Source organism: Pinus tabuliformis, chromosome J (genome assembly GCF_031772625.1).
Source record: "Pinus tabuliformis cultivar Carrire ecotype Pingquan chromosome J, CPIR1, whole genome shotgun sequence".
NCBI lineage: Eukaryota > Viridiplantae > Streptophyta > Pinopsida > Pinales > Pinaceae > Pinus > Pinus tabuliformis.
Window position 1 is genome coordinate 1,030,265,937 of NC_142295.1, and position 24,960 is coordinate 1,030,290,896.

General features: G+C 41.3%; 1 protein-coding gene across 1 annotated transcript in view; it reads right to left on the reverse strand.

The window, feature by feature from the left end:
• The window catches only part of LOC149230374 (CDPK-related kinase 3-like), a 271,505-nt gene that overhangs the window by 214,182 nt on the left and 32,363 nt on the right, over positions 1-24,960 (reverse strand). Inside the window, exons 3-4 of the mRNA XM_089378953.1 lie at positions 19,212-19,253; positions 18,924-19,032 (exon numbers count right to left, since the gene is read on the reverse strand). Coding sequence (XP_089235079.1) covers positions 18,924-19,032; positions 19,212-19,253 — 151 coding nt within the window. The remainder of the gene's footprint in view (positions 1-18,923; positions 19,033-19,211; positions 19,254-24,960) is intronic.

Genomic DNA, 24,960 nt, shown 5'->3' on the forward strand with positions numbered 1-24,960 from the left:
TCTAGAAGGAGACCCTATTCGCTATAAAAGAAGGATGCCCTAGTCGCAGGTCTTGTGAAGGTTTAGCCGCAAGTTCAAAGGGAGATCTAGCATGGTGAAGGAGGCCTAACAACTGACCCTAAACACAATCTTATCATACCCTAGATGCCCTAATCTATACGTTGTTTTGAGACAGCCCTTAGACGCTGGAAAAGAGGCAGTAAAGAGGCTCTCTAACTCGCTGCCCTAATCAGCAAAGAAGGTAGGGATAGCGTGGGTGTTTTAGGGCTATTAGAACCTCTTGGTGACTGTGTGAAGGGTTGTTCCATGCTACAAAGAGGCCGAGTTAGGTAAGGAGAACTGCGGACTATTTGTGGGCAGCTTCAAGGTAAGGGTGACACTGTTTGGTTGGCTAATAGGTGACAGCAATCCCTATGGTAGGCCTCAGGCCTTGCCTAACTAAAATAGGGATAGCGTGGAGGCTTCTTGGGTTGAAAAGTACCCAAAACAGTGACACAAATGGAGGAGACCCTCCCTTGAAAAGGCCGCAGTTTTTGAGGGATGTTTTAGGTGACTATTTGAGGGTTGTTGTAGCACATGGGTGCCCTAACCAGTCACAGTAAGGAACAGCGACAAATGTAGTCTTCTACACCTCCTTTCTGCTGTAAGAAAGAGACATTGTTGTGTTTTAGGTGCACATCTTGTCCGTTGTACTAAAGGCCAGTCAAATTAAAGAGAGAGGTCTCTTCAGATGAGGAGATCCTATGTGTTGTCACAAAAGGTTCTTATCAGCAGTCTAGATAAAGGAACTGCTACCCATACCTAGCTCCTATAACACACAAATCAGCATTGTGTGTTTCCTAGGACTGTGGGATCATAGTCTATCTAGCTACTAAGGTTGTGTGGCAGCTGCTAAGGCTGTGTGGCAGCATGACTAAGGCAATATGGCAGCATGACAGAAGCTATGGAGCAGCATGGTGGTCAATGGTACATGGTGCAGCATTGGTACAACAATGGGAGCTGCAAGTACAGTGCAGCATAGTGCAATGAAGAGCTCAGCAGTACAGTGATGGGTACAGTCATGGTTAGTGAAGCATGATGAGATGCAGCATAGGTATGATGTGTACAACATGGTCATGAGGTCCAGTATTGTGATGATGGGTGCAGCACGATGAGGTACAACATGATGACGAGATGTAGCACAATGATAAGTGAAGGAATCACCTTGGAGAATCAGTTGAAACAACATGCCTTCAACTGATCTCATGTATCATCTTCTTAGAGAAGATCTATGCTCTAAGTCAAAATGTTGACTTCTGTTGTAAATTTACTATCTCTCTCTCTCTTTGTTGAACTGTTGAGGAACATATAAGAATTGATCAAGGGTTTCCCCACATTGTGGTTTGTCCTTGGCTAGCGCCACATCTTGTGTCCTCTTGTCTTGGCTTGTCTTCTGCGATTTATGTTTATGTTTTATCTGCAGTTTACTTTAATGTTGATGTGATTGCTAATCTGAAAAAGATATTGAGCTAACTGTGAAAATTAAAATAAATTTCTCTAGCATAGAACATACCTAAAATTAACACCTTGTGATGCCAATTCCTCCAAAACCCTGTAGCCTAGGGTTTGGAGTACCTCCCAAGCTACAAATCTCAACAAAGACCCCTTTCTCTTGATTAGTTTCAGTGGTGATGATTGTTGGAAAATGTAACTAGGTTCGGTCTTCATAACTATCATTGTACTAATGTCATTATATATTTGTTGTAAAAGCAAAAGAAGAAAAAGAAATTTTATTTTATAAGCATGGATTTCATGCTCAAGTCAAATTGTTTTCTAGGTCAAGCATGTTCTTCATGCTTCTAGGGTTTATTGAGTCAATAAGAATATTTGTCATGAGTCAAATTATTGTATTGGAGTCAAGTCCCATTTGGACTTTTGAAAGAAACAAAAAAAAGAATTTTATTTGAGTCAAAAATGTCAATTTTGTTCCCACAAGACCATATCTACCATGCCAGGACAAGTCGGCCCTAGAAGGGACCCATTCGACCTCTTGCATGTGTATAAATACAATGCAACTCGTCCTCATTTGGAGGATCACAAGCAAGTTTCGATTTTTGTGCCAAGAAGAGTGAAATACAAGTGAAGAAGGGCAAGAAGTCAAAGGAGAGATAGCAAAGATCAAGAAGGAAGAAGAATCAAACATTCTACCCTAAATCTCTCACACATACGATGTTGCAAGGTAATTACAAGGGCTGAAATTGCAGACCTACTGTAGGTCCAAAATTTTGTTGCAGGGGCCAAAAATTTCAGATTTGACCAGATTTGGAAGGCTTTGACTTGAGTTGACTTTGACTTGTTGGAAGAGCTTGAAAGGAGGGTTGACTTAGGTCTTGTGGAGGTCTTGATATTGGAGTTTGGGTCTTGGATTTCTCAATTTGATCTGATTCTATAAGAAGAGAAGAATTGACTGGATTTTCCCTCTTGTGGGGTTTTTTCCCTGGCTTGGAGCCTATATCTTGTGTTCATTGTTTTTTTGTGATCTTCATGGTTTATGGTTTTGGTAATTGTTTGATGAAAAGAACATAACAAAGTAAGAAGCCAACATATTATCAAAGTAAACAGAAATCAACCCTAACTGTTGCCCTAGTGATTTCTCAACAATGATCCCACCCTAGCTAATCTTCTCTATTTCTATAAAACTGTTTGGCATAATTCTCTGAGGCATTCTCTTCATCTGGGTTTTGGCGAAGGAAAATTCGGTAGCTTATCTATTGCAGCATAATACCTTGAGACGTCTCTCATCTGGTTGTGGAAAGCAAGAAAGTTACGTGGATTAATTGACTTAAGGAGGTTGTCTGAGGCATATTTTCTGTCTGTGGCAAACTAAGGGTTTTGGAAAGGGACTCTTCTGTGGCTCGGATAGGGAAATCCAGGATTGCTTGCAACTGTGTTGTAGTGTGGAGTCCATCACAGGAGGAGTGAGGACAATCCCTCCCCAAAAGCAGACCAAAACTCTGATTTAGATATGCGGCCAACTATGAAGGGGTTATCTGCAACAACAATTATTCATGGGAATAATCTCAGCAGCAGAACCTTCAGGAGATGAGCTGAGATCACTCCAGGGTAGTGGGATCCTCATCCACTAACCAAATATCCTATTATGTGGCACCAACACCTAATCTAGGGCAAATCTAGATCGAGGAACCTCTCTAGGGTTTATCTGTAATTGGATGAGGTTTTGGTGTGGTTGTCAAGCAATACAAAAGGCTACTGAAGCTGTTAGGGCAGCGGTCTATCCTAGGAAACAATGGATCAGTACTTGAGGCCCCTTTCGAGCTGTGAGTCAATCTCATGAGACAGTGCATCTCCTCCAAACTCATTGTGATTCTCCCAAGCAACAAACTAAGGCAGTAATCTTTCTGTGGAAACCTAGACAGTAAGCACTGCAAGGCAGTAGAGGACTGTCTACAAGCAGCTAGACGAGTGGCTCATATCTTTTAAGAAGACTTGTGGATTAAGAATCTGGTCTGGAAAACAGGTCGAGTCTGTGGCAGCAAACAGCCAGTGACAAGTCACAGTTAGGAAGCAGTTAGTTGACTGATTTCTGAAGCTGATTATAAGGTCAGAAGATTCAGAACAGATTAGTAGGTTAGTAGAATAGCTAATAAATTAGCAGTTATAAGTTTTTCAATTGTAGTGTTAAAATTGAAGGATTGTGGGCTAAATCCTATATGTATGGAGACCTGGTTTCATGTTCATGAATTGTGGATGGTATGAAATGCAATCTCTGGTATACTATTGCTCCTAATTGTCCGATGTTATGACTGCATTGGGAGTAAACCTGTGAGAGTTATAAACCGGTGTATTCTATTGGTGTTGCTTATATGTTCATTGTTGCATCTTAATTGTCATTGGAAAAGATTGTGACAGATATTGTGTTATTAGTACCAATGTTTTAAAACTCCGACTCGGGTTCGGAACCGGCCGAGGGTTGGCTCTGACTCCGACTCGGTATCGACTCGGCCGGTTTGATTTCAATGACTTGGTCGTTGTAAAAAATACATTAAATATTTATTTTTTTATGAAAAAACATAATTTTAAAGATTTTCATTCATGTTTCCAAACACAAAGCATTAGAATATAGAGAGAAGACAACATATGATCAAAGTAGGCTCATGAATATATCCATTTTGATAGTGCATTGTCCAATACATACATGATATAGAGATCAAAACAAAAACACATAACCAAGGAGGCTCTAAATGGCCTCTACAACAAAAGTAAACTGTAAAACATCACTAGTCACTAGTACTATTGGCTACTGCTAGAGAAGCCAACATCATCTGGCTCAGACTCTTAATCAAAGTCAGACAGGGAAACCCATGGCGACGCCTCCTCCTCATCATCATCTCTAACTGCAACTGTAGAAGCAGTAGCACTAGCAGGCGCAGTAGCTGCACGCTGAGATAGACAAGATATGCGCTTCGGTCGTGGCTGAATAGAGGAAGTGCCTGCAACTAGAGGACTTGGGGCTAGGCCCGGTACAAGTGGATCTACATTCAACTGAACATTATATTCAACTAATGCCTCCATCTATAAATCCAAATCAAGACCAATATCCTCATCAAAATCAAACTCTGTTGGATGACTCTCCACTACCCAATCTGATGCTGGATCAATCTCTTCCAACACAATGGGATCTGTATCAAGTCTTTTGTTCAGCAATTGGTTGTGTCTTAGTCAGAAGTTGTACTGGACATAAACTAGATCATTTAATCATTTTTGTTCCAAACGGTTTCTCTTCTTCGTGTGAATCCTCTCAAAGACAGACCAATTGCGCTCACACCCAGTAGCACTGCAAGTTTGACTCAAAATACGGATTGCAAACTTTTGCAATTGAGGACAATGGCTACCAAAAGCCTCCCACCATTGTGCTGCAAAAAACATAGTTGTGTAATGAGTTAGCTCAACAAATTATATCCAACTTTCAAATTATAAATAATTTAACAAAATAAGAATTTGAAAATTGAAATTTTTGTTTACCTGGCTCATCTGCTTCCCTTGCAATCCTTGCTAGGTTCTTGCCAAAGGTACTTGTGGCTCTGCTGAAACAAGTGATCTGTCAGTGTATCTCCAGTTGATCACTCTCCTTAGGGACCATGCTGTCAATGTAGTCAATCAATCCATCTCTAACCTCCCCAGTCAAAGCTTCTGCCTCCAAAGCTTTATAATGATACCTTGGGTTAAGAAAAAACCCAGTTGCATGTATAGGGCAATGGAGTTGATTGTTCCATCTTTGATCAATGATTTCCCAAATGGGTCCATACTTAGCCACTCTATCCTTGTATATTGCCTTTATTTGCTCCTTTGCTTGATCCATAACCTCATAAATGAAGCCCATAGCCAATCTTTCCCCATCCACCAACCACAACACCTTAACTAGTGGCTCAGCAACCTTCACAATCTCTGCTATCTTTTTCCAAAATATTTCTTCATTAACTTTCTTTCTCACATCTTGGCCATCCTGTTTGCAAGACCATTGACATTCATCACTGGAAAACACCCTTTGCAAGTTTCTATGTTGGGAAATCATAGATTGCGATGTCAAAAAATGAGTTGCAAATCTAGTGATGGCAGGCCTAATAATATCCTTGCCCCCTGTGTGCTTCCTCATCAGATTCAAAATCCATGAGTGATTGTAGATATATTTTGTTGGGCTTTTGGCATGCTCTACAGTGTTCTTGACCCACTCTATTTTGCCAATATCCTCAAACATGAGGTCTATGCAATGTGCAGCACATGGGGTCCAAAATATGGTTTTGTGTTTTTCCTCTAACATTTTACCAGCAAGAACATAGTTAGAGGCATTATCTGTGATGATTTGAACAACATTAGCCACCCCCACCTCTTCAACAACCTCATCCAAAAGATGAAACAACAAGTGTGCATCTTTCACCCTATCAGATGCATCAACTGATTTTAGAAACATGGTTCCCTGTGGGCAAAAGATAAGAAAATTTATGATGGTACGGTTCCTTTGATCAATCCATCCATCTGACATGATGGTACATCCTGTTTTTTCCCATGAGCTTTTGAAATCTTTCAAATATTCATCAATGGAGGAAACTTCTTTTTGCAAAAGAGATCCCCTTAACTCATGCATAGTAGGGCCTTTGAAGCCCTTTCCAGCAGCAAATATGGCATCAAACATAGGTTCATAATATGGTGAACGAGAAGCATTGAAGGGGATATCAGCATCATACCACCATCTAGCTATGTAATCACAGGCAATCTCTCTCAATTCTTTCTTCCAATGGTCATCTAAAGTGGGCTACATTTGACCTCTATTAGCTTGAGGACCATGTGCACTATCAGAGGGAGAGGAGGGTGTGAAATAACTTTTGATATCACCCTTCTTTTTCATTTTACCCTTACCCTTTTCTTGAATAGACTCCAAAGAGGGAGGAACATAGCGAAAGGGGTTGGATGCATCAGTGCAAGGGATAGATGAAGAGCCCTCATAATCAAAATTGGGGTTGGCAGCCATCATTTGTTTTATACTCCTCTTCCTCCCAATTTCAGCCTCTATTTCTTTTTGCCTAGCTTTTTCTTCCTCAAACTTCTCAAATTTATCTAGCAACTCCTTCCTAATCTCCCCAATTTGTGCTGATGGTGCTTCACATGGAGTAATTTGGCCTCTAACACCAGCCAAGTGTTGTTTCAGCCTATGAATGCCCCCTCCACCCCCCTTAATTTTTCTATGACAAAATTTGCAATGCATTTGATTATCAATCATTTCAGCATATGCCCAAGCAGCATCTTTCATTCTAGGAGCTATTTTCTGATATTTGGACTTGGAAATGAAAAGAAAAAATCTGAAAATGAAAAAAAAAATGCTTCAATGTTCATTTCTTTTACAAAAAATACTCTTTTCAATTTCCAAATTTGCACAAAAAAAAAGCAAAAACAAATTTTAGAAGTGAAAAAAAAAATACCTCTAGGCACAAACCGCCTCCTCAATGTTGCTCCAACAAACCAACTCCTCAATGCTACTCCAATGGCTGCCCAAGAAGCTCCTCACTGTTGCTCCAATGATTGTCCAAGACTTCTCACTACTGCTCCAAAAACAAACTCCACAACTCTTCACAAATTCTCACACAAATGCAATGAGATAGTTGTGAGAAAATTGTTGAAGAAAGTGTAACTTGGTTCGATCTTCATAAATGTAATTTTGACGTTTGTATTTATTCAAGAAAAGAGAAATTATTTTTATATTATTTGTCAATGAGTTTCTTGCTCATTGAAGTAGGTCAAGCACATGTTTAAGTTCTTCTAGAAAGTCAAAGTCTCAATGTATTTATGTAAGACCCTTAGAGGGCATGTTACGCTATGTAGAATATTGTATAAGGTCAAAGGAATACCTCCAAGCCAAGTACAAGTCCTCTCCATGTAGCAACGCCCTTCAAAAGAGGGTAAACGATGACAATTGACGAAGAAAATGTATGTCGGCTTACAGTGAGCAAGTCGGCCTAAAGGAGGGACAGTCCTCTATAAATAGGGGATGTCCACTCCCTCAAAAGACAACAAAAAACATCTCTGAAATCAACGAAAGGAAGTAGCCGAAAAAGAGAAGGGAAAACCTTGTCTAAAGGGTCTCCTAGTGCAGCTAAGGAATGAGGAGGAAAACCAAAGCAAAGAGGACTATTTCTAGGGCTAGAAACAGTCACACGTGCGAAGAAAAGGAGGTCAAGTCTGTGGGTATGACAGCAGGGACAAAACAGTCCATGAACTAGTGTTGTTTAGGCTTAAAACTAGGCCTACAAGGCCTCCCAAGTCAAGCGAAGAAGACTATCTCTCTAGCGAAGGAAAAGAACCCTAATTCTCTAGGGTTCCTACCATACGTGGCAAAACTAGGGCTGTTGTTCAGTCACATCAAGTTTGCAGACCTACCTCAAGAAGAATCTCATTGGATCAAAAGAAAGGTGTCTCCTTAAGTGAAGAACATTTTGAAGAAAGGAAGAAGAATATCTCATCAAGAAACTAACATAGCCAAGATCTATCTCTAGACAAAGCAGTAAAGAAAAAGAAGAAGTGTTGGGGAGAAAAGTGTCAGAAGGAAGAAGTCCATGTGTCTGGGAAGATAGTGCAGAAAAGAGGAAGGACTTGACTTGTGCTTGGAGGACATCTTAGTCAAGGGTCTAGGGTTTGGCATTGATCAATAAGAAGCTTCAATAAGAGAAACTTATCGAAGGGTTTTCCTCTCTAAGAGAGAGAGGTTTTGGCCCTGGCAGAGAGCCAACATTTGTGTTCTTGTCTTTTTTATTTTGATAGCAATTTGATGAAACACACACTATAATAATAAGAAGAAGATCAAGCTAAGATAATTGTATAAGTGCATCACAAATTGTTATCAAGAAGTGAAGAATCCTAACAAACACCAATTGCCCTAATTCTTCAACAGAAATGTGAGGGGGTTGGGTAGCTTTTATAGGCTTGGGAGAGGTAGATGGCCTTAAAGAAAACCTAAAACCAAATTAAAATTATGTTTGGGGTCCGATTTTCCCCCAAAAACATTTCGTTGGGCGTCATTGGCTGGTTCGGCTAGTTTAACTCAGACTCGGTCGAGTCGGCCAGTTTGTTACCGAATCGGCCGAGTCGGACGACTCGGCCGGTTCGGTAACAAACTGGCCACCAGACTAGTTTTTCTGCAGAGCCGGACTGGCAAGGGGTATGGCTCGATCAGCTCGACCGTTTTTTAAAATAGGGCTCCTTCCCCAAGGGGAAAACTAATGTTGGAAGGAGAGCTAGCTCTGATACCACTGTAATATCCATAGGAGATTTTTTCCCTTAGGGTTATCAAGAGTATACAGATATATTTGTACTAATTTCAGATGATGAATGTGATGAAGATTTTATCCCTCCTGAAAAAACCAAGGACTCTAATGTGCAGAGTGCATCAGATTTCGTTGAGCAGAAACTACTTGGTGTAGAAAAGAATGATGAGTTTCCCGGGAAGGACATCTTATCATCCAATAAGTGTTCTCCAAAGTCATCTTTTGATTATTTTCACGGGTCATGCTCATAGGTTCATTACATGGATAGAGCAAACAATTTGGATTTATCAATCAAACATCTAACTGTTGTGACATAGAAATATCATCCACCAAGAGAGAATATCGTGCCCCGGAAATAGAAGCAAAGCCCCCCAGATGTTGAGGATAGAAAGTTTGTCAAACTCCAGGCATCTAGATTGTCTATCAGCGCACAGATTTCTTCTCAAAGAACGAGGATGAACTCTGCCTATTTTGGGCAAATACTTTCTGGCTCCGTAGCCATTTCTTCAAGTTCCTTGGAAAAGGAAGATCATTCAGCAAATTCTTCAATGATTTCTCAAGTCAACTCACTTGCAACATCTGGACAAACCAACAGCCAAAAGGAAAGAGACAGAGAAAGAAATGGGGAAAGCACAACTAAAAAAGAAAAAGCAAAAGGAGAATTTCATCAAAGAGACATGAAGAACACAATAACCATGATACAAGGCATCGCAAAGATAACAGATAGGAAAAGAGACACCAGTACTCTCATTCACCACCTCGACATGTAAACTGAGTATCCTTTCCTTCAATGATGATGAATAACCATGATCATCATCATTCTTGAACTCACTCCCCTAAGTTTGATCAAATTCGATACTCACAGCCACTGTCAAGATCAGCAGCTTGTGGGAGTCACTGTAGGGATGTAATGTCCCCTAAAGGAAGGCCCTTACAATGATCTTGTAGCTGATGAGAAAGGACAGAATGAACTGAAGAAAAGTTACAGTGGAATCTATTTTAAAGAAACCCATAAAGAACAAGATACCAGTGGTAGGAATTCCAATGGTAAGAGCTCATCATAAACAAACACTGATCCACTACTTTTTCACTTTCACTTTCAGCTCATAAAAAAATTCTCAAGCATGCAGACAACTTTTGGACACTAGTTTTTGGTCAACACGACCCTGGAAAAATCCTGAAGAGAAAACCAGTTGGAAGAGAAGTTTTATTTGCTTTTAGCTCAAAGAAACTTACACAACATTAAATACACAGGGGTACTTATCTCTCCCCTTGAAACTCGGGCCAGCTTTCTAGAAACTCATGCCACAGTTTTGGAAACTCTGCCTTGGAATTTGGACCACAGTCAACACTTCAACCCTCGATTTTCGTGCCACTAGTCAGCACACAACCCTGAAATTCATGCCACTGCTCAGGAAATCCCCCAAATTTTGGGCCACATGCTCAGAATTTCTGAATCAAAATTTGTGCTCGTTGACCTGCAATAAATGCCTGAAAATGCGTGCTAACTGACTGACACTTCCTACTTGATTTTCAGTCCAATAACAAACCACAATTAATGCTCTGTTACAGCCTCGATTTCAGCGTTGTCTGAGAACTGTAACTCCTCGAAATTCGCATAGAATTCTCTGCCCTTAGCCCCTCGAAAATCACGCTAAGAGATGGACTGTGTAGATTTGGGGTAGCGTCGGATGTGCTCTAGCCACGAACATTGGTGGAGAGGCTAAGGCACATGAGATCTCCAATACCCAGAAATGGTTTGGCCAGATTCTAAACAGGTTGGGAGATATTAAAATAATTAATGGAGTCCAAAAGTCATGGATCAAGCCAAATCTAATCTTAGCCGTTGATTAGGGACTTAATCTCGGCCGTTGATTTGTCAACGAGAAAAGTATAAGAGGAGGCTTGAGGGTCACTTGGAGAACACACCAAGTTGATCAAGATTTCGATTTTCTAGGGCAGGGTTTGCTAAGGAAGTCGAAAGAGTGATCAGAATTGCAGCTAAGGGGTAATGAATACAGAAGCAGAGAGGCAGAGATAGTATCAGGAGGATCAACGCAGAAACCGAGAGAGAGGGACGCAGAGCTAGCCAGAGGTTCACGCAGAGCCAATCAGGGCTCACGCAGAGGCAGCCACGCGTTGTGCAGTGCCTCAGAGAGCCAGCGTGGGTAACGCAGAGGCTCTAAGCGCTGACGCAGTGCCTCCAGGGGCTGACCCAATGCGAGCTAGGGTGACGCTAGGTAGACGTTGGGCCAGAAAGGGCTAACGCAGTCCCTAGAGGCTGATAGTGGGGTTTTCGTGGGACAGATTGGAGCTGGGAGCTCAATCGGAACATCTGTCTCCGACTAAGAGTTACTACTGCCGAGATTATTCTTTGTTGGGTGAGCCGGGCTTGGCACCCAGATTCTATCATGAAACTGCTTAATAATTAAAACCCTCAGATAGCTACACTGATTTTCCCGCATTGGGTTTTTCTAGGGACATTGGTCCAAAAACAACGGTGTCACTTGTGTGCTTGTTTTGTTTCCTTCAGGTGATGATCTGTAATGTGTTGAGCATGTACTTGTATTTATTTTCAGTATTTACATGGTAAATAACTTGTTAATTAATCAGAACAAGTAGGCAGAAGTAAATCAAAAAGTACATGAAGGGTTTCTAACGAATTTGACTTAGAAATTCCAACATGGTATCAGAGCGTGGTTGCAGATGACAGGAGAACTGAGGACATCAGCCGAGCAGAGCAGCAACAATAGAAAACAGTGGTCCCGAGTGACAGAAGTTGTTCCTAGCAGAGAAGCAGCAAGGAAGGGGTGACATAGTGCCTGCATCATCAAGTTTGAGCCGAGAAGAGGATCAGCGCAATGGCAGAGGGGAGCAGACTCAACCTACACAGTGCCCAGTCATCTTTCTCAGTCGGGAAGGATTGACGCCCGTGGCCATTAGGTGCGGATTTTGCTGGTGTCGGGATTGCGCAAAGCCTAGAAGCTCTAACCTTCAGTTTGTTGGGGCTTAGGAAGCTGGTGGGGTATTGTAGTCAGAACAATACCTAACAGGGCATGACCAAGGAGGAGGGAGTTGCTACCGAGGATTTCTAGCCAAGAAATCTGGATCAATGGTGCCGCTGCACTAAGGATCTGAGTGGGGGCATCTCGACATTGGCAGAGGGGTTTCCAAGAGGGAAACCGAGGCTCAGAGGGAGTCATACTGAGGACTTCCAGAAGGGAAGTAGAGGAGTAGCGAGATGGCAATGAACGAAGTAAGAGACCATTGCAGACTGGACGGAGCCTCAAACTTCGTAGTCTGGAAGGCCAGAATTTTATCCATTCTAGACAGAAACTGTGTCAAGCACTTCGCCTTAAGGACGATAGCTATCCCAGTTGATCCAGATGATAACGACAAGTACGAGGAGGCAATGGCGAGGGCCAAGAACATCATTCTTGACGGGGTCAAGGACCATGTAGTACCACATATTACCGAAAAGGAAACGATAAATGAGATGTAGGAGGCCCTAAAGAAATTGTACTAGCATACTTCTGTGCAGAGAAGGATGTTACTAGAAAATCAGCAGCGATCATACTAGATGCAGAAGGGAGAACAGATCGAGCCATTCCTCGGTCAATTGAAGGAGATCCGGGATCAGTCGACTTCCATAGGGGCAGCGCCGAATCCAGAATTGATGGTGAGAACAGCGCTGAACCAGTGTTGCACTAATCGGAAAAAAATCGCGATTTTTTCAAAAAAACGATAAACTCTGGCGATTTTATCGGAAAATCTTTTTTAGCCGATTTTTTCGAAAAAATCGTGAATTTTTTTTTCTTTTTTTATGAGGAGGAGGTGACCCAAGCTACCCTTGTCACAAGTAGAGGACATGGTCTACCTTTTGTAGCTCCTAGTTCTTCAGCTTCTAGAGCACAGTAGAGTCTACTGCCAACTCAGTAGTATTAGACTTTATTTATTTGGTTCATTTCATTGTATATGACATTATGACTCGTGATATGAAATACATTATTATATTTTTTGTTGATATTTTAAGGTTGAGTTGGGACTCCGGAGTCAGGATTTACTATTCAGGACATGATTCACTGTTGTGTGATTTTAGCACTAGAAATGATATTAAACATCCTATATATTAGTTCTTTTATCATATTTATGTGTCAATGTATTTATTTTATGTTGTAGATGGTTTAGATATTAAAAAAATTGAAAAAAAAATTAATATTTTTGTACCAAATGATTTTTTCCCGATTATTACCAATTTTTTCCCAATTATTACGATTTTTTCCGATTTTTTCCCCGCGCCGAATTAATCCCGATAACGATTAGTGCAACATTGCCCTGAACGCAGTCTCAGAAGACTGGGAGGTGTTTGTCCAGAGCATACTGGGCAGGGCGACCCTTCCAGATTAGGAGGAAATGTGGGCTGCTCTTCGCCAAAAAGAGATCAGAAGGCTGAGCAAGGCGAGAAGCAGCAGCAAGGGGATCAGAATCAAGGAGGAGGAGGACGATGCTGCCGTAGCATCTGAGGGAAAGCAGGAGAAACGGAAGAATAAGGACCTCTCCAAGGTCAAATGCTTCCGCTGTGGGGAGCTAGGTCATTACGCGACCCAATGTCCAAGGAAGAAGAGCAAGGGAGAGGTCTCTAAGACCAAGGCAGCGCCAGCAAGGGTAGAGAAGGAAGTGGAGACAGAGGATGACTATGCCATGAGTGCACACACACCACTTGAGCGGAAGTGGGGAGACATCAAGCTGTAGTCAAACGGACTACAGGCGATGAGGGGCAGGATCCTCGAGGTACCCAACGTCTTGGATTAGACCTTGCTACGAGAGCCCCGAAGAGGAGTAGCAGTGTTGGCGGATGTCAGTAGAGATGGATGCGGATGGAGCGACAGAAGGAGCTACAGTGCAGGATTCCCAGGACAGTGTGAGGCAACAGCGCGAGAAGCACAGGAGTGTTGCACCAGTGCAAGATGGCACAAAGAGGTGTGCAACAGTGCAAAATGCACAGAGTTGTTGCAGCAGCGCAGAGGTCAAAGAGGCAGCACTTGTCAGTGACAAAGGGAGCTTCAGTATCAAGGGTGTCTCTAGCCTGACAGAGATGTCAGAGTTGGGAGATCAATTACTTACTTCTCAGTAACTGAGTTGCAGTGCAGCAGTTAACAGTGGTAGTGCTATGGGCAGCACGATGCAACATGATGAGAGGGGTTGCAATGTAAATGCAGTAGTGGGAGTCGCAGGGCCATGGGCAGCAGCGCAGATGCAGAGGGAGTTGCAGTATGGATGAGGCAGTGGCAGTGGCAAGGCCATGGGTAGCAATACAGGATGCAGCAATGCAAAGGATGTTGGGCAGCAGGCCTAGCATCAACACAGGGACCGATGCCAAATGATCAAGGTGATGCTCAGTGAGGAGTATTACTAGAGCACAGTCCTCGCTAAGAGGGAGTGTCGATTTGGGGTAGTATTAGATGTGCTCTAACCACGAAAATTGGTGGAGAGGCTAAGGCACATGAGATCTCCAATACCCAGAAATGGTTTGGGCAGATTCTAAATAGTTTGGGAGATATTAAAATAATTAATGGAGTCCCTAAGTCTAAACTTAGGGAAAATAAAATATTAATGTGAATTAATATAAAATTGTGTTAGAATGGTCCAAAAGTCATGGATCAAGCCAAATCTAATCGTAGTCGTTGATTAGGGACTTAATCTCAGCCGTTGATTTGTCAACGAGAAAAGTATAAAAGGAGGCTTGAGGGTCACTTGGAGAACACACTGAGTTGATCAAGATTTCGATTTTCTCGGGCAGGGTTTGCTAAGGAAGTTGAGAGAATGATCAGAGTTGCAGCTGAGGGGTAGTGAATACAGAAGCAGAGAGGCAGAGATAGTATTAGGAGGATCAGCGCAGAAACTGAGAGAGAGGGACGCAGAGCTAGCTAGAGGGTCACGCAGAGCTAGCCAGGGCTCACGCAGAGCCAGCCAGGAGCTACGCAGTGCCTCAGAGAGCCAGCGTGGGTGACGCAGAGGCTCTAAGGGCTTACGCAGTGCCTCCAGAAGCTGACCCAGGACGAGCTAGGGTGACGCTGAGCAGACGTTGGGCCAAAAATGGCTGATGCAGTCCGTAGAGACTGACGATGGGGTTTTCGTGGGGCAGATTGGAGTTGGGAGCTGTCGAAGTGATTATCCGGGTTTTCAGCCAAAACATCTGTCTCCGACTGAGAGGTACTACTGCCGAGATTATTCTCTGTTGGGTGAGCCGATTTTGGCACCCAGATTCTATTCTGAAACTGCTTCATAATTAAAACCCTCAGATAGCTACACTGATTTTCCCTCATTGGGTTTTTCCGGGGACATTGGTCCAAAAACAACGGTGTTACTTGTGTGCTTGTTTTGTTTCCTTTAGTTGATGATCTGTAAAGTGTTGAGCATGTACTTGTATTTATTTTCAGTATTTACATGGTAAATAACTTGTTAATTAATCAGAACAAGTAGGCAGAAATAAATCAGAAAGTACATGAAGGGTTTCTAACCGGTTAGACTTAGAAATTCCGACAGACTGTTGAACTTTGGTCTGCGTGCCATTGTTCAGCCTTGAAATGCATCCCTGCTCTCCTTCTCCTTGCTGCAAATCGTTCCCTCCTTTAGCAAATGGCTATCTCAACCTCTCCTCCTCTTCTCTTCCTCCTCTCTTCACTTCTCCAACACTTTCAAATGAAGAATGAGCTCTCACTTTGCCTTTTTCCTCCTTTTTAGTCTCCTTAATGATGAGAAGCCTTATCCCTAGCATCTAGGGCTGAGATTAAATCTCATCTCTCCTTGATCAAGGGTGGAGATCTAATCTCCCATTGACCCCCCTTATGTCTCCCCCTTCACTAATGAGCCCCCTAGTCACTTTGATAACTTTTTGTACCATGTACCATTTTCTCATAATGTCACTTTAAAAACATGAAGTCACTTTAATATTATAAAGTGAAATGTACTTTTAGTACCTCATAAAGTGACTAAAAAGTCACATGACTTTAATAACTACATAAAGTCACACTAAAAAGGTGGGTTCACTTTGTGTTCCTAGGCTTAGGCAAATAACACTAGGAAACACCTCCTTGGTACCTTTTTCAACATGGTCATGTCCAAATTCAAAAACAATATTGTCTTGCAAAGAAAATTGATAAAATTTTCCATAAAGTTCCAACAAACAGAATTAAACAGATGTCATTATAACTTCCAGAATACATCTCAGAAGATCATGTACTGTTCAAAAACAAGCTAAATAAGACATGACGTGTGTGCATGTTTTTTTTAAGCTTGACAAATGAGATGCAATTTAACAAATCTTTGTAATTCTTTCATTAATTTTTTTACAAAGTCTGGTCAACAAATTTTTTGAATTCACCAACACTTAAGATTCAGTGAATTTCAAAGAATTTTGTAAAATAAATGGGAGTAAGTATTGATTTTACTAACCAAGGATTCAACCAACGCACCATATAACATAAAGAACATGTGATGCTAAGGTACTCTTCTTATAAAGTTTGCAAAAAAATTACAATTGTGTCGGATGTGACACAAGTTGTCAACATTTAAGAATGTCAAAAGATTATCTCAACAAGTTACCACCGGAAGTATTCTCTGGGCAACCAAAGGAGCAGCACAAAAATTGTTCTTGGTAATGCAAGAATCAAGTGGGCGGCAGAGACCACCAGCCAAGAAGACACAATTGGCTAGGGCAGGGGTGTAATGACAAGAACTCTACCCCATGTGGCAACAAGTTTCCAACTGTCCAACTAGAAATTCTAATAGAATTAACATCCACCACCAAAACGGTAACCAGCCACTTCCCGAAATGCCCGGACAGAGAGTAAGGATCAGACTGGGTGCGGCCTATTATCATGAGATGGGGTCTTGGGCACAAGAGTGAGCAGAGGCCTCGGCTGGGCGATTCAGAGCCCACACTCCACCACCAATTCAAGAGGAAATTGCCAATGTTAAAAGGGAGATATCAGGGGAACGTGGGTGCTTGTCAGACGTGGAAATTGCGAATGAATTCACTGATTGGATCCCGGATGTTGGACACGCAGCGTAAGGTTCAACTAATACATGTACACCATAGACATCTACTGGAAAATGAAAATGCTGCTGGGGAGAGTTTTACTGGATTGAAATGAAGCCCAGGAAGAAATCTTGATGGTGCTGGACGAACTACAATTCACAGCTAAGGGACTTGATCAAAGACTGTAGCACATTGAGCCACACCTGGTCCTTCCTCCAAATCCACGCTGCTCACCAAGGAGCAGCAAAGAACAATTTGTTGTTGAGGAATTGGACTCCCCCAGAACAGGTTGATGACTTCTGCTCATACTCTTGTTGTTTATTTTCCCTACTGGTTTTCTAGTTTTAAGTTTATGCGGGCCTTAGCAGGCCACAGACCTCATGGAACATGTATTGTAATTTTGAACTTAGAAACTCTGGTTTTGCCACTGGTCCAGTTTCCCTAGTGGCAGACAAGGGCAAACCACCATGTATATTTTTGTCTGGATTTAAGAAATGAAATGCCTTTTGCTTACAACAAAAAAGCATCCACCACCCAAGGATTATATGTGTGTACTGACGAGCCATCGCACTACGGCTGAGGACCTGTGTCTATAAAGGATAATGACCAGCTCCCCCCTTGCTAGTTGAGTAATAGATGATTGGTAAATGTGCTAGTGGTGTGATGGTAATGGCTACCCAATTCATGGGGGTTTAAATTACTTTTATGACTTTTGGACTTTGTTACACTCCAATTTTCTTGTATTAGATATTGAAATATTCCCAACTTTGATCCTCCAGTACAAGTTCATCATAACAATATGGAAATTTAGTCAACCCTAGATGGTGTGCCCTTTGTTGCCCTTTTTATCAAATATTGACTGTACTGTGAATTTTATTTAATAGAAATTTAAAGCATATTTCAAAATAGAGATAAATACTAGAAAGCATGTCTTAGCTTCTCAAAGCAGACTACTTCAACACTATTTGCCTTCCAATAAACCAAAATTTTGGAAGGATATTAAAAGAAGAAAGAAATCAAAATTCATGAGGCTATTGAAAGAAAAAAACTAGAAAAAGATTGGTCTCGCTACTCTGAAGGACGAAAAGATCGTACCATGATCCCTCTTGTATAAGCTAACCCAAAATTACTTGATTGAAGAAATTCAATAACAATCTCTTATTAGACATGCATATATACATATTACAGATTACCAGCAATAGTTCCATAACAAGTAGAGACCAGTATTAACAACATAATGAACAAAAACAACAAACGGTAAATAGACAACTTGGAGATCAATGTAAACTATCTTGACAATAGCAAAAACCATCAAAAGAATCAAATATAAGAATAAAAGAAAACTTTTTTAAGTTAAAATTCATCGAAACAAACCAAAAATGGACATACTAGAAGAATTCCATTAACAAAGAAGCTCCAACACAAAAACAAACTGAATTTAACCATTTGAAGAAGAAGAATGACAGTGAAATCCTAACTATAAACTTTAAAGTGACAACCTAAGCAGGTTGAAGACACCCTGGGGCATAAGTTGCAAACATCGGCATCGGGATAAAATCAGCGAGGGTCCAGAAAACCAAAATATCATAAAAATCGGGATAATATCAGTAAAAATCGGAAAACATCAGCAAAATTAAGATACCACCAAAATATCGGTGAAAATCAACAAACATTGGCTAGGCCAAAAAGTCACAATTTCAGGATTTTATCGCGATAAAATCGTATGTTTGCAACACTGGCCAATAAAGAACCTTCAAAGACTCCAAATCAGGCAACACTGAAGAAGAATAACATGCCTTTTAACAGGCAATGCAAACAGGATCTGTATGGATATTTAAGCAACCTAGGAAGCTTCTTGTCATTCTAGATATTAGCAACACATCATATTATCTGACCCATATAAAGGTTTGACAGGACAGGTAACAACCAGTAAAGCTCAAGTTTCAGATGATTGACAGGAATTGTCATTCATTACAATGTGATTATGCAGTTAAAATTAGAAATTGGCATTATAATAGGATATTAAACCCTTGTGTTAAGTCATATCAACTAGTGGATTGGACTCTAACCTCTGGTTTTAAATCACGATGCACCACCCCCTGAAGGTGACAAAAGGAAACTACGCTCAAAATCTGCACAACAATACCCTTGGCATCTTCCTCTGAGAACCTTCCACCACTGGATGGAGAACATGCCAATACAGAATCTCAATTTTCAAATAATATTTGAGAAAAGAATGTTAAGACTATTTTCATAGATATGCTTTTAGGTTCAACTGTAGTTGCCAGTTTTCAAACTCATCCCTTCATCAACAATGCAGAATCAAGCTATATATAGAAATGAAAAAATGCCCTTACCTGGACAAAATTCTGTCCAACAGTTCCCCACCTTCGCAGAATCTGCAAAATACAACAGAATTAGACATAGTAAAAGCATCCTTACATTTTAGCGCTTAACACTTCAATGCTACTAGCATCATTATTCAATTTATTGATGCATAAAATTGTATGTGTTATAGGACAAGACTGAATGGATCATGGCTTCTAGTTATCTAAGCCTGCAAGAAGGAAAGGTGCAGCCATACAGATAGAAAGATGCATTAAACAGAATCATCCTAGTTTATAACAGTATGGGCTCACGTCAAATAATTGACACAATATAAAAGTTTATGTATGTAATCATAACATATTTAAGTTTATGTGCCCATCCTCACCCTAACCTTCCTATCCTTCAGGCCTGCAGGACTTGTGAATTGCAGATTTTGGGGGCATTGTGTTGCAGTCTGGCATGAGCCATACAAGCTTGTTACAATCTTGTCATGTGGACCTGCATGTATTGTAGCAGCCAGGTGCACAAGAAGGAAAAATGATGCTGGATAATACAGGCACGTATCTCTTTGTGATTACTAGCACAGATCCCTCTTAACCATCGATCTGTTTGGCAGTAAGAGGAATCAAAAAAGCACAAGTGCAAACCTCTCCATGCTTAACGGATATGGGGTTAACAAGGATATACGATAGTTTCATTTTTTCCATTTTATTTTATTAGCATTGCACCAGCCAACATAGAGTTGGCATCCCTTCCACCCCGGGCCGTAAGAAAGCCTCATTTCTCTCAGTCCAATTAAGATTATTAATTTATTAGTATGATCCCATGTCCAGCAATCGACACAACACCCCACGCCCTATAAGCAGTTATACAATATATACACAAACATTTTCTATAAATAGTATATTTATAAAATTTGACATAACTATCATATGTAACATAAAAAACATAACCAAAAAATCAAAAAAAACATATGTAAAAGACAAAACATCAAAGAATAATAAGAGTGAAAACTACTGACCCCAATGGCAGTGTTAACACAGTCATAATGGGAGCATGGGTTAATAGGATGGGGCCTCCTGCCACCCCCACCCTCTGCATGCCACCACGCAAACCAGAACTTATTGTGCTTCGCCTACCAAGGAAAGTGGCAGAGGGCACTGAGCAAGTCTTAACAGTGGCACCGTCAACAATGACCAGACCCTTCACGATGTTCCTCCTCCTCGACAACATGCTAGGTCTGCTTTTGCTCCTTCGCCGCGCACTCATGTTGCTCTCAATGCCCGCCATGTCCTTTGGTCAAAGCTTTGCATCACTGGCATACCCTTTGTCTTTGGCGGCTGTTATATAAGGGGAGGGACTCAATCAATCTTCTACGGATGTGTTGCCCTCCTGACAAGATTATCTAGCCGCCTTCTTCTATCAGAGACTCCATCTCTCGACTCAAAATATACGTTGTTGTAGAGGAGGAGGGAGGTGAAACGGTGAGCAGCTCCAAGGTGTGGTCTCAAGCTAAGTCTTCAACTCATGGATACCAAGAACACAGTACTCCTGACATTCAAGAATAAATTCAACTTGTTGGAGAGGAAATTCGCCAAGAGAGATGGGAGATCCTGGACTCAGACGTTATAGTGAGAGTAGCTCTGTGGGTTCCAGATACAGGCAATTCTTGAGAATGGCCAAATCACTACCTTCGTAAAGTGGACCTCTACTAGCATGTCAAGCTACTACTTGGAAAGGTTCTAATAGATCGACGTCAAACTCAAATCAATCTCATGCACAGGTTGGATGAGTTAAAGAACCTCATGTTAGATGTTGAAGGTTGGCTTGCCACCCAATTTCCACATTCCACCGTTGTGCAAGGTCGAGGAACAGTCTATCAGCCTAGACAATTCCTTGTCCTCCTAAGGCACTAGTTTTCCTCACATTATGTTGTTTAATTTTGGATTATTATGCTTGTTCTCTTGGATTGTCTCCACCCCAAATCTATTGATATTTATCTCAGACTTTCCAAACTCTTAATGTCACTTTTTTGGCTGAATTTGAAGCGTACAAATGTACATGAAATAAATGTATGTATATAATGAATTGAATAGTTAAATGATGAATATTACAATAGGGCCCTCGTTAGAAATACCTAGGTGGGCTGCCTTTCCACTAATGGATGTATCTTTATAAAAAGACACATCTATTCACTAATTAATTAATTATTGTTAGTTATGTTTATAACATGCCCTCTTTAAGAAATGCTTTGTCCTCAAAGCATAATAAACAAGATTCTTTCTAGTTGAGGACGTTTCTATGGATGTCTTTTATTTGGTTTTAACTTTTGACATTGTTTGTGCTTCGAGTGTTTGGTGAGGTTCATGTATATTGTTGCATCTTCTTTGAGATTGGATGCTTCAACACAATATAATTTATAGTATCGACCTTGCCAATTAAATGCCATGAATTGTTCTTCAAGGTTTGCAATATGACTTCCCAACTGTATCAACCATTCTGCACCTCTTTAAGAAATGCTTTGTCCTCAAAGCATAATAAACAAGATTCTTTCTAGTTGAGGACGTTTCTATGGATGTCTTTTATTTGGTTTTAACTTTTGACATTGTTTGTGCTTCGAGTGTTTGGTGAGGTTCATGTATATTGTTGCATCTTCTATTGAGATTGGATGCTTCAACACAATATAATTTATAGTATCGACCTTGCCAATTAAATGCCATGAATTGTTCTTCAAGGTTTGCAATATGACTTCCCAACTGTATCAACCATTCTGCACCTAACACCATATCCATTTCTTCAAGAGGTAGAGCGTATAGTCTTGTTTGTAGTTCCAATTCTTGTATTGAATTGAAACCTTGTGACATTTTCCTACTTCCTTGAACTTTTGCCCATTAGCAACCTATTGGAAAATCAAGAGACTTATGTATTATAGATGATTTTCCTTAACTTGATAATTACTTGTGATTTTAGTTGGCCTTTTATTACTTTATTAGATCTTTGTTCATCAAGCAATTACCAAAACAATGAAGATCACAACGAGACAAAGTACACAAGATATAGGCTCCAAGCCAGGGAAAAACCCCTCCAAGGGGAAAACCCAGAAAAATGCTTCTCTTCTTCTTTAGAATATGTTTACAAAGAAACTTCCAAGACCCAAAGACCAAAGCCAACAACCCTCCCAAGCACCAAGTCAGCGCCTAGCAACATCTCCTTCAAGGCAGCTTCCATAACTTCGATACTACAACTCCACTATTGCAACTTCGGCCCCTAAAACTGCTTCACAGAATTTAGGCCCTGCAATTTCGGCCTTCTGCTACTAACAACTTCACTGGCAATTTCACAAACCCTAATAGTGATACAAGAAAAGATAATCTTCCAATTTTGGCTTCTACTCTTCTTCTTTGTCCTCCCAGCTACTCTTCTTCTCCTTCACTATTGTAGATCGAACTTGTTCTTGTTGTGTGTGCTAAATGGCTTGAGCTCCTTTCATTTTATAGCCTTTCTTGAGGGTCGAATTCCCTCCATAAGGCCGACTTGATCTGCTTCTTGGGCCGACTTGGTCTTGGGCTTATAAGTGGCCTTTTCTTGACAAAATAAATATTTTTCTTATTACAATGAGTCCAAATGGGACTATGACACATGACCAAAAATATTATTTATTCTAGAAAGACCTAGAATGACCTAGAAAACATAAAAGCACGAAGAACATGCTTTTGGCTCAAAAGTGAGTATGAAACCCATACTCCAAAAATAAAATATAATTTCTTTCTTTCTTTTTCTTTCCTTATAAAGAATATATAATGTCATGATTATAATTAGGCCATTATGAAGACCAAACCTAGTTGCAATTTTCAACACTCCCTCTTAACTGGGGAGGTATTCCCATTACATGGTACAAGGAATCTCAATATTGAAGCATTCTCATAAGAAAGGCCAGATTGATTGTTGATTTGGGGTAGCATCGGATGTGCTCTAGCCACGAAATTTGGTGGAGAGGTTGGGGCACATGAGATCTCCAATACCCAGAAAGGGTTTGGGCAGATTCTAAACAGTTCAGGAGATATTAAAATAATTAATATTTTTAATGGAGTCCCTAAGTCTAAACTTAGGGAAATTAAAATATTAATGTGAATTAATATGAAACTGTGTTAGAATGGTCCAAAAGACATGGATCAAGCCAGATCTAATCTTAGCCGTTGATTAGGGACTTAATCTCGGCCATTGATATGTCAACGAGAAAAGTATAAGAGGAGGCTTGAGGGTCACTTGGAGAACACACCAGATGATCAGTCATTCTATTCTTTAGAGCGGGGTTTGCTAAGAGAGATAGAATCAGTGATTGGAGATGCAACTGAGGGGCATTGAGTACAAAGAGACAGAGATAGTGCCGGAAGAGCAGCACAGGAGCCAGAGAGAGTGACGCAGTAGCAGCCAGGGCTCACACAGAGGCAGCCAGGAGTTGCACAGTGCTTCAGATAGGCCAGCGTTGCTGACGCAGAGGGCCAGAAGACTGACGCAGGGCCTCCTAAGGCTGACGCAAGGCCACTCAGGGTGACGCAGGGCCAACGCTGGGCAGAGAGAGGCTGACGTAGTCCAGAAAGGCAGACGTTGGGGTTTCTAGGGCAGATTGGAGCTGAGAAGCGCCGGAGGGTTTATCCGGGGTTTCAGCGGGGACATTTGTCTCAGACTGAGAGGTACTACTGCCAAGGAAATTATCTATTGGGTAAGTCAGATTTGGCACCCAGATTGTACTCTGAAATTGCTTAATAAGAAAACCCTCAGATAGCTACACCGGTTTTCCTACATTGGGTTTTTTCGGGGACATTGGTGACTGGTCCAAAAATAACGGTGTCATTTGGTGTGATTGTTTCTGTTTCCTTCAGTTGATGATCTTTAATATGTTGAGCATGCAAAAGTGTTTATTTTCAATATTTACATTGTAAATAACTTGTTAAGTAATGGAACAAGTAGGTAGGAATAAATCAGTAAAAGTGCATGGAGGGTTTCTAACTAGTAGACTTAGAAACTTCAACATGGTATCAGAGCGTGGTTGCAGATCACAGGAGAACTGAGGACATCAGCCAAGTGGAGCAATAGCAATAGAAAACAGTCGTCCTGAGTGACAAAAGTTGTTTCTAGCGGAGCAACAACAAGGGAAGGGTGACGCAGTGCCTGCATCATCAAGGGTGAGCCAGGAAGAGGCAGCGCAGAGGCTAAGGGAGGCAAAGGGAGCCTCACGCAAAGCCACGCAGAAGCTAGGAGCGCTGACGCAGTTGGCTGAGGAGCTCGGGTTGTTGGTGCCAGGATTGCGTAGACCCTAGGAACTCTCACCTTCAAGTTGTTGGGGTTTAGAAGGTTGTGGGAACGTTGCAGAGTGGAGCTGGTGAGATACTGTAGTCAGAACAGTACCTGACAGGGCAAGGCTAAGAGGAGGGAGTTGCTACCAAGGGTTTCTAGACGGGAAATCCGGATCAGTGGTGTAGTTGCACAAACAATCAGAGTAGGGGGCATCTCGACATCGGCAGAAGGATTTCCAGGAGGGAAATCGAGACGGGAGTCTCATCGAGAACTTCCAGGAGGGAAGTAGAAGAGCATCATGACACTACACGGAGTAAGAGACCAGGACAGGCTGGACGGAGCGTCAAACTTCACAGTCTGGAAGGCCAGAATCTTATCCGTACTTGACAGAAATCGTGTCAAGCACTTCGCCTTGAAGACGATAGTTATCCCAGTCGACCCAGCTAACAACAACAAGTACGAGGACGCAATGGCGAGCGC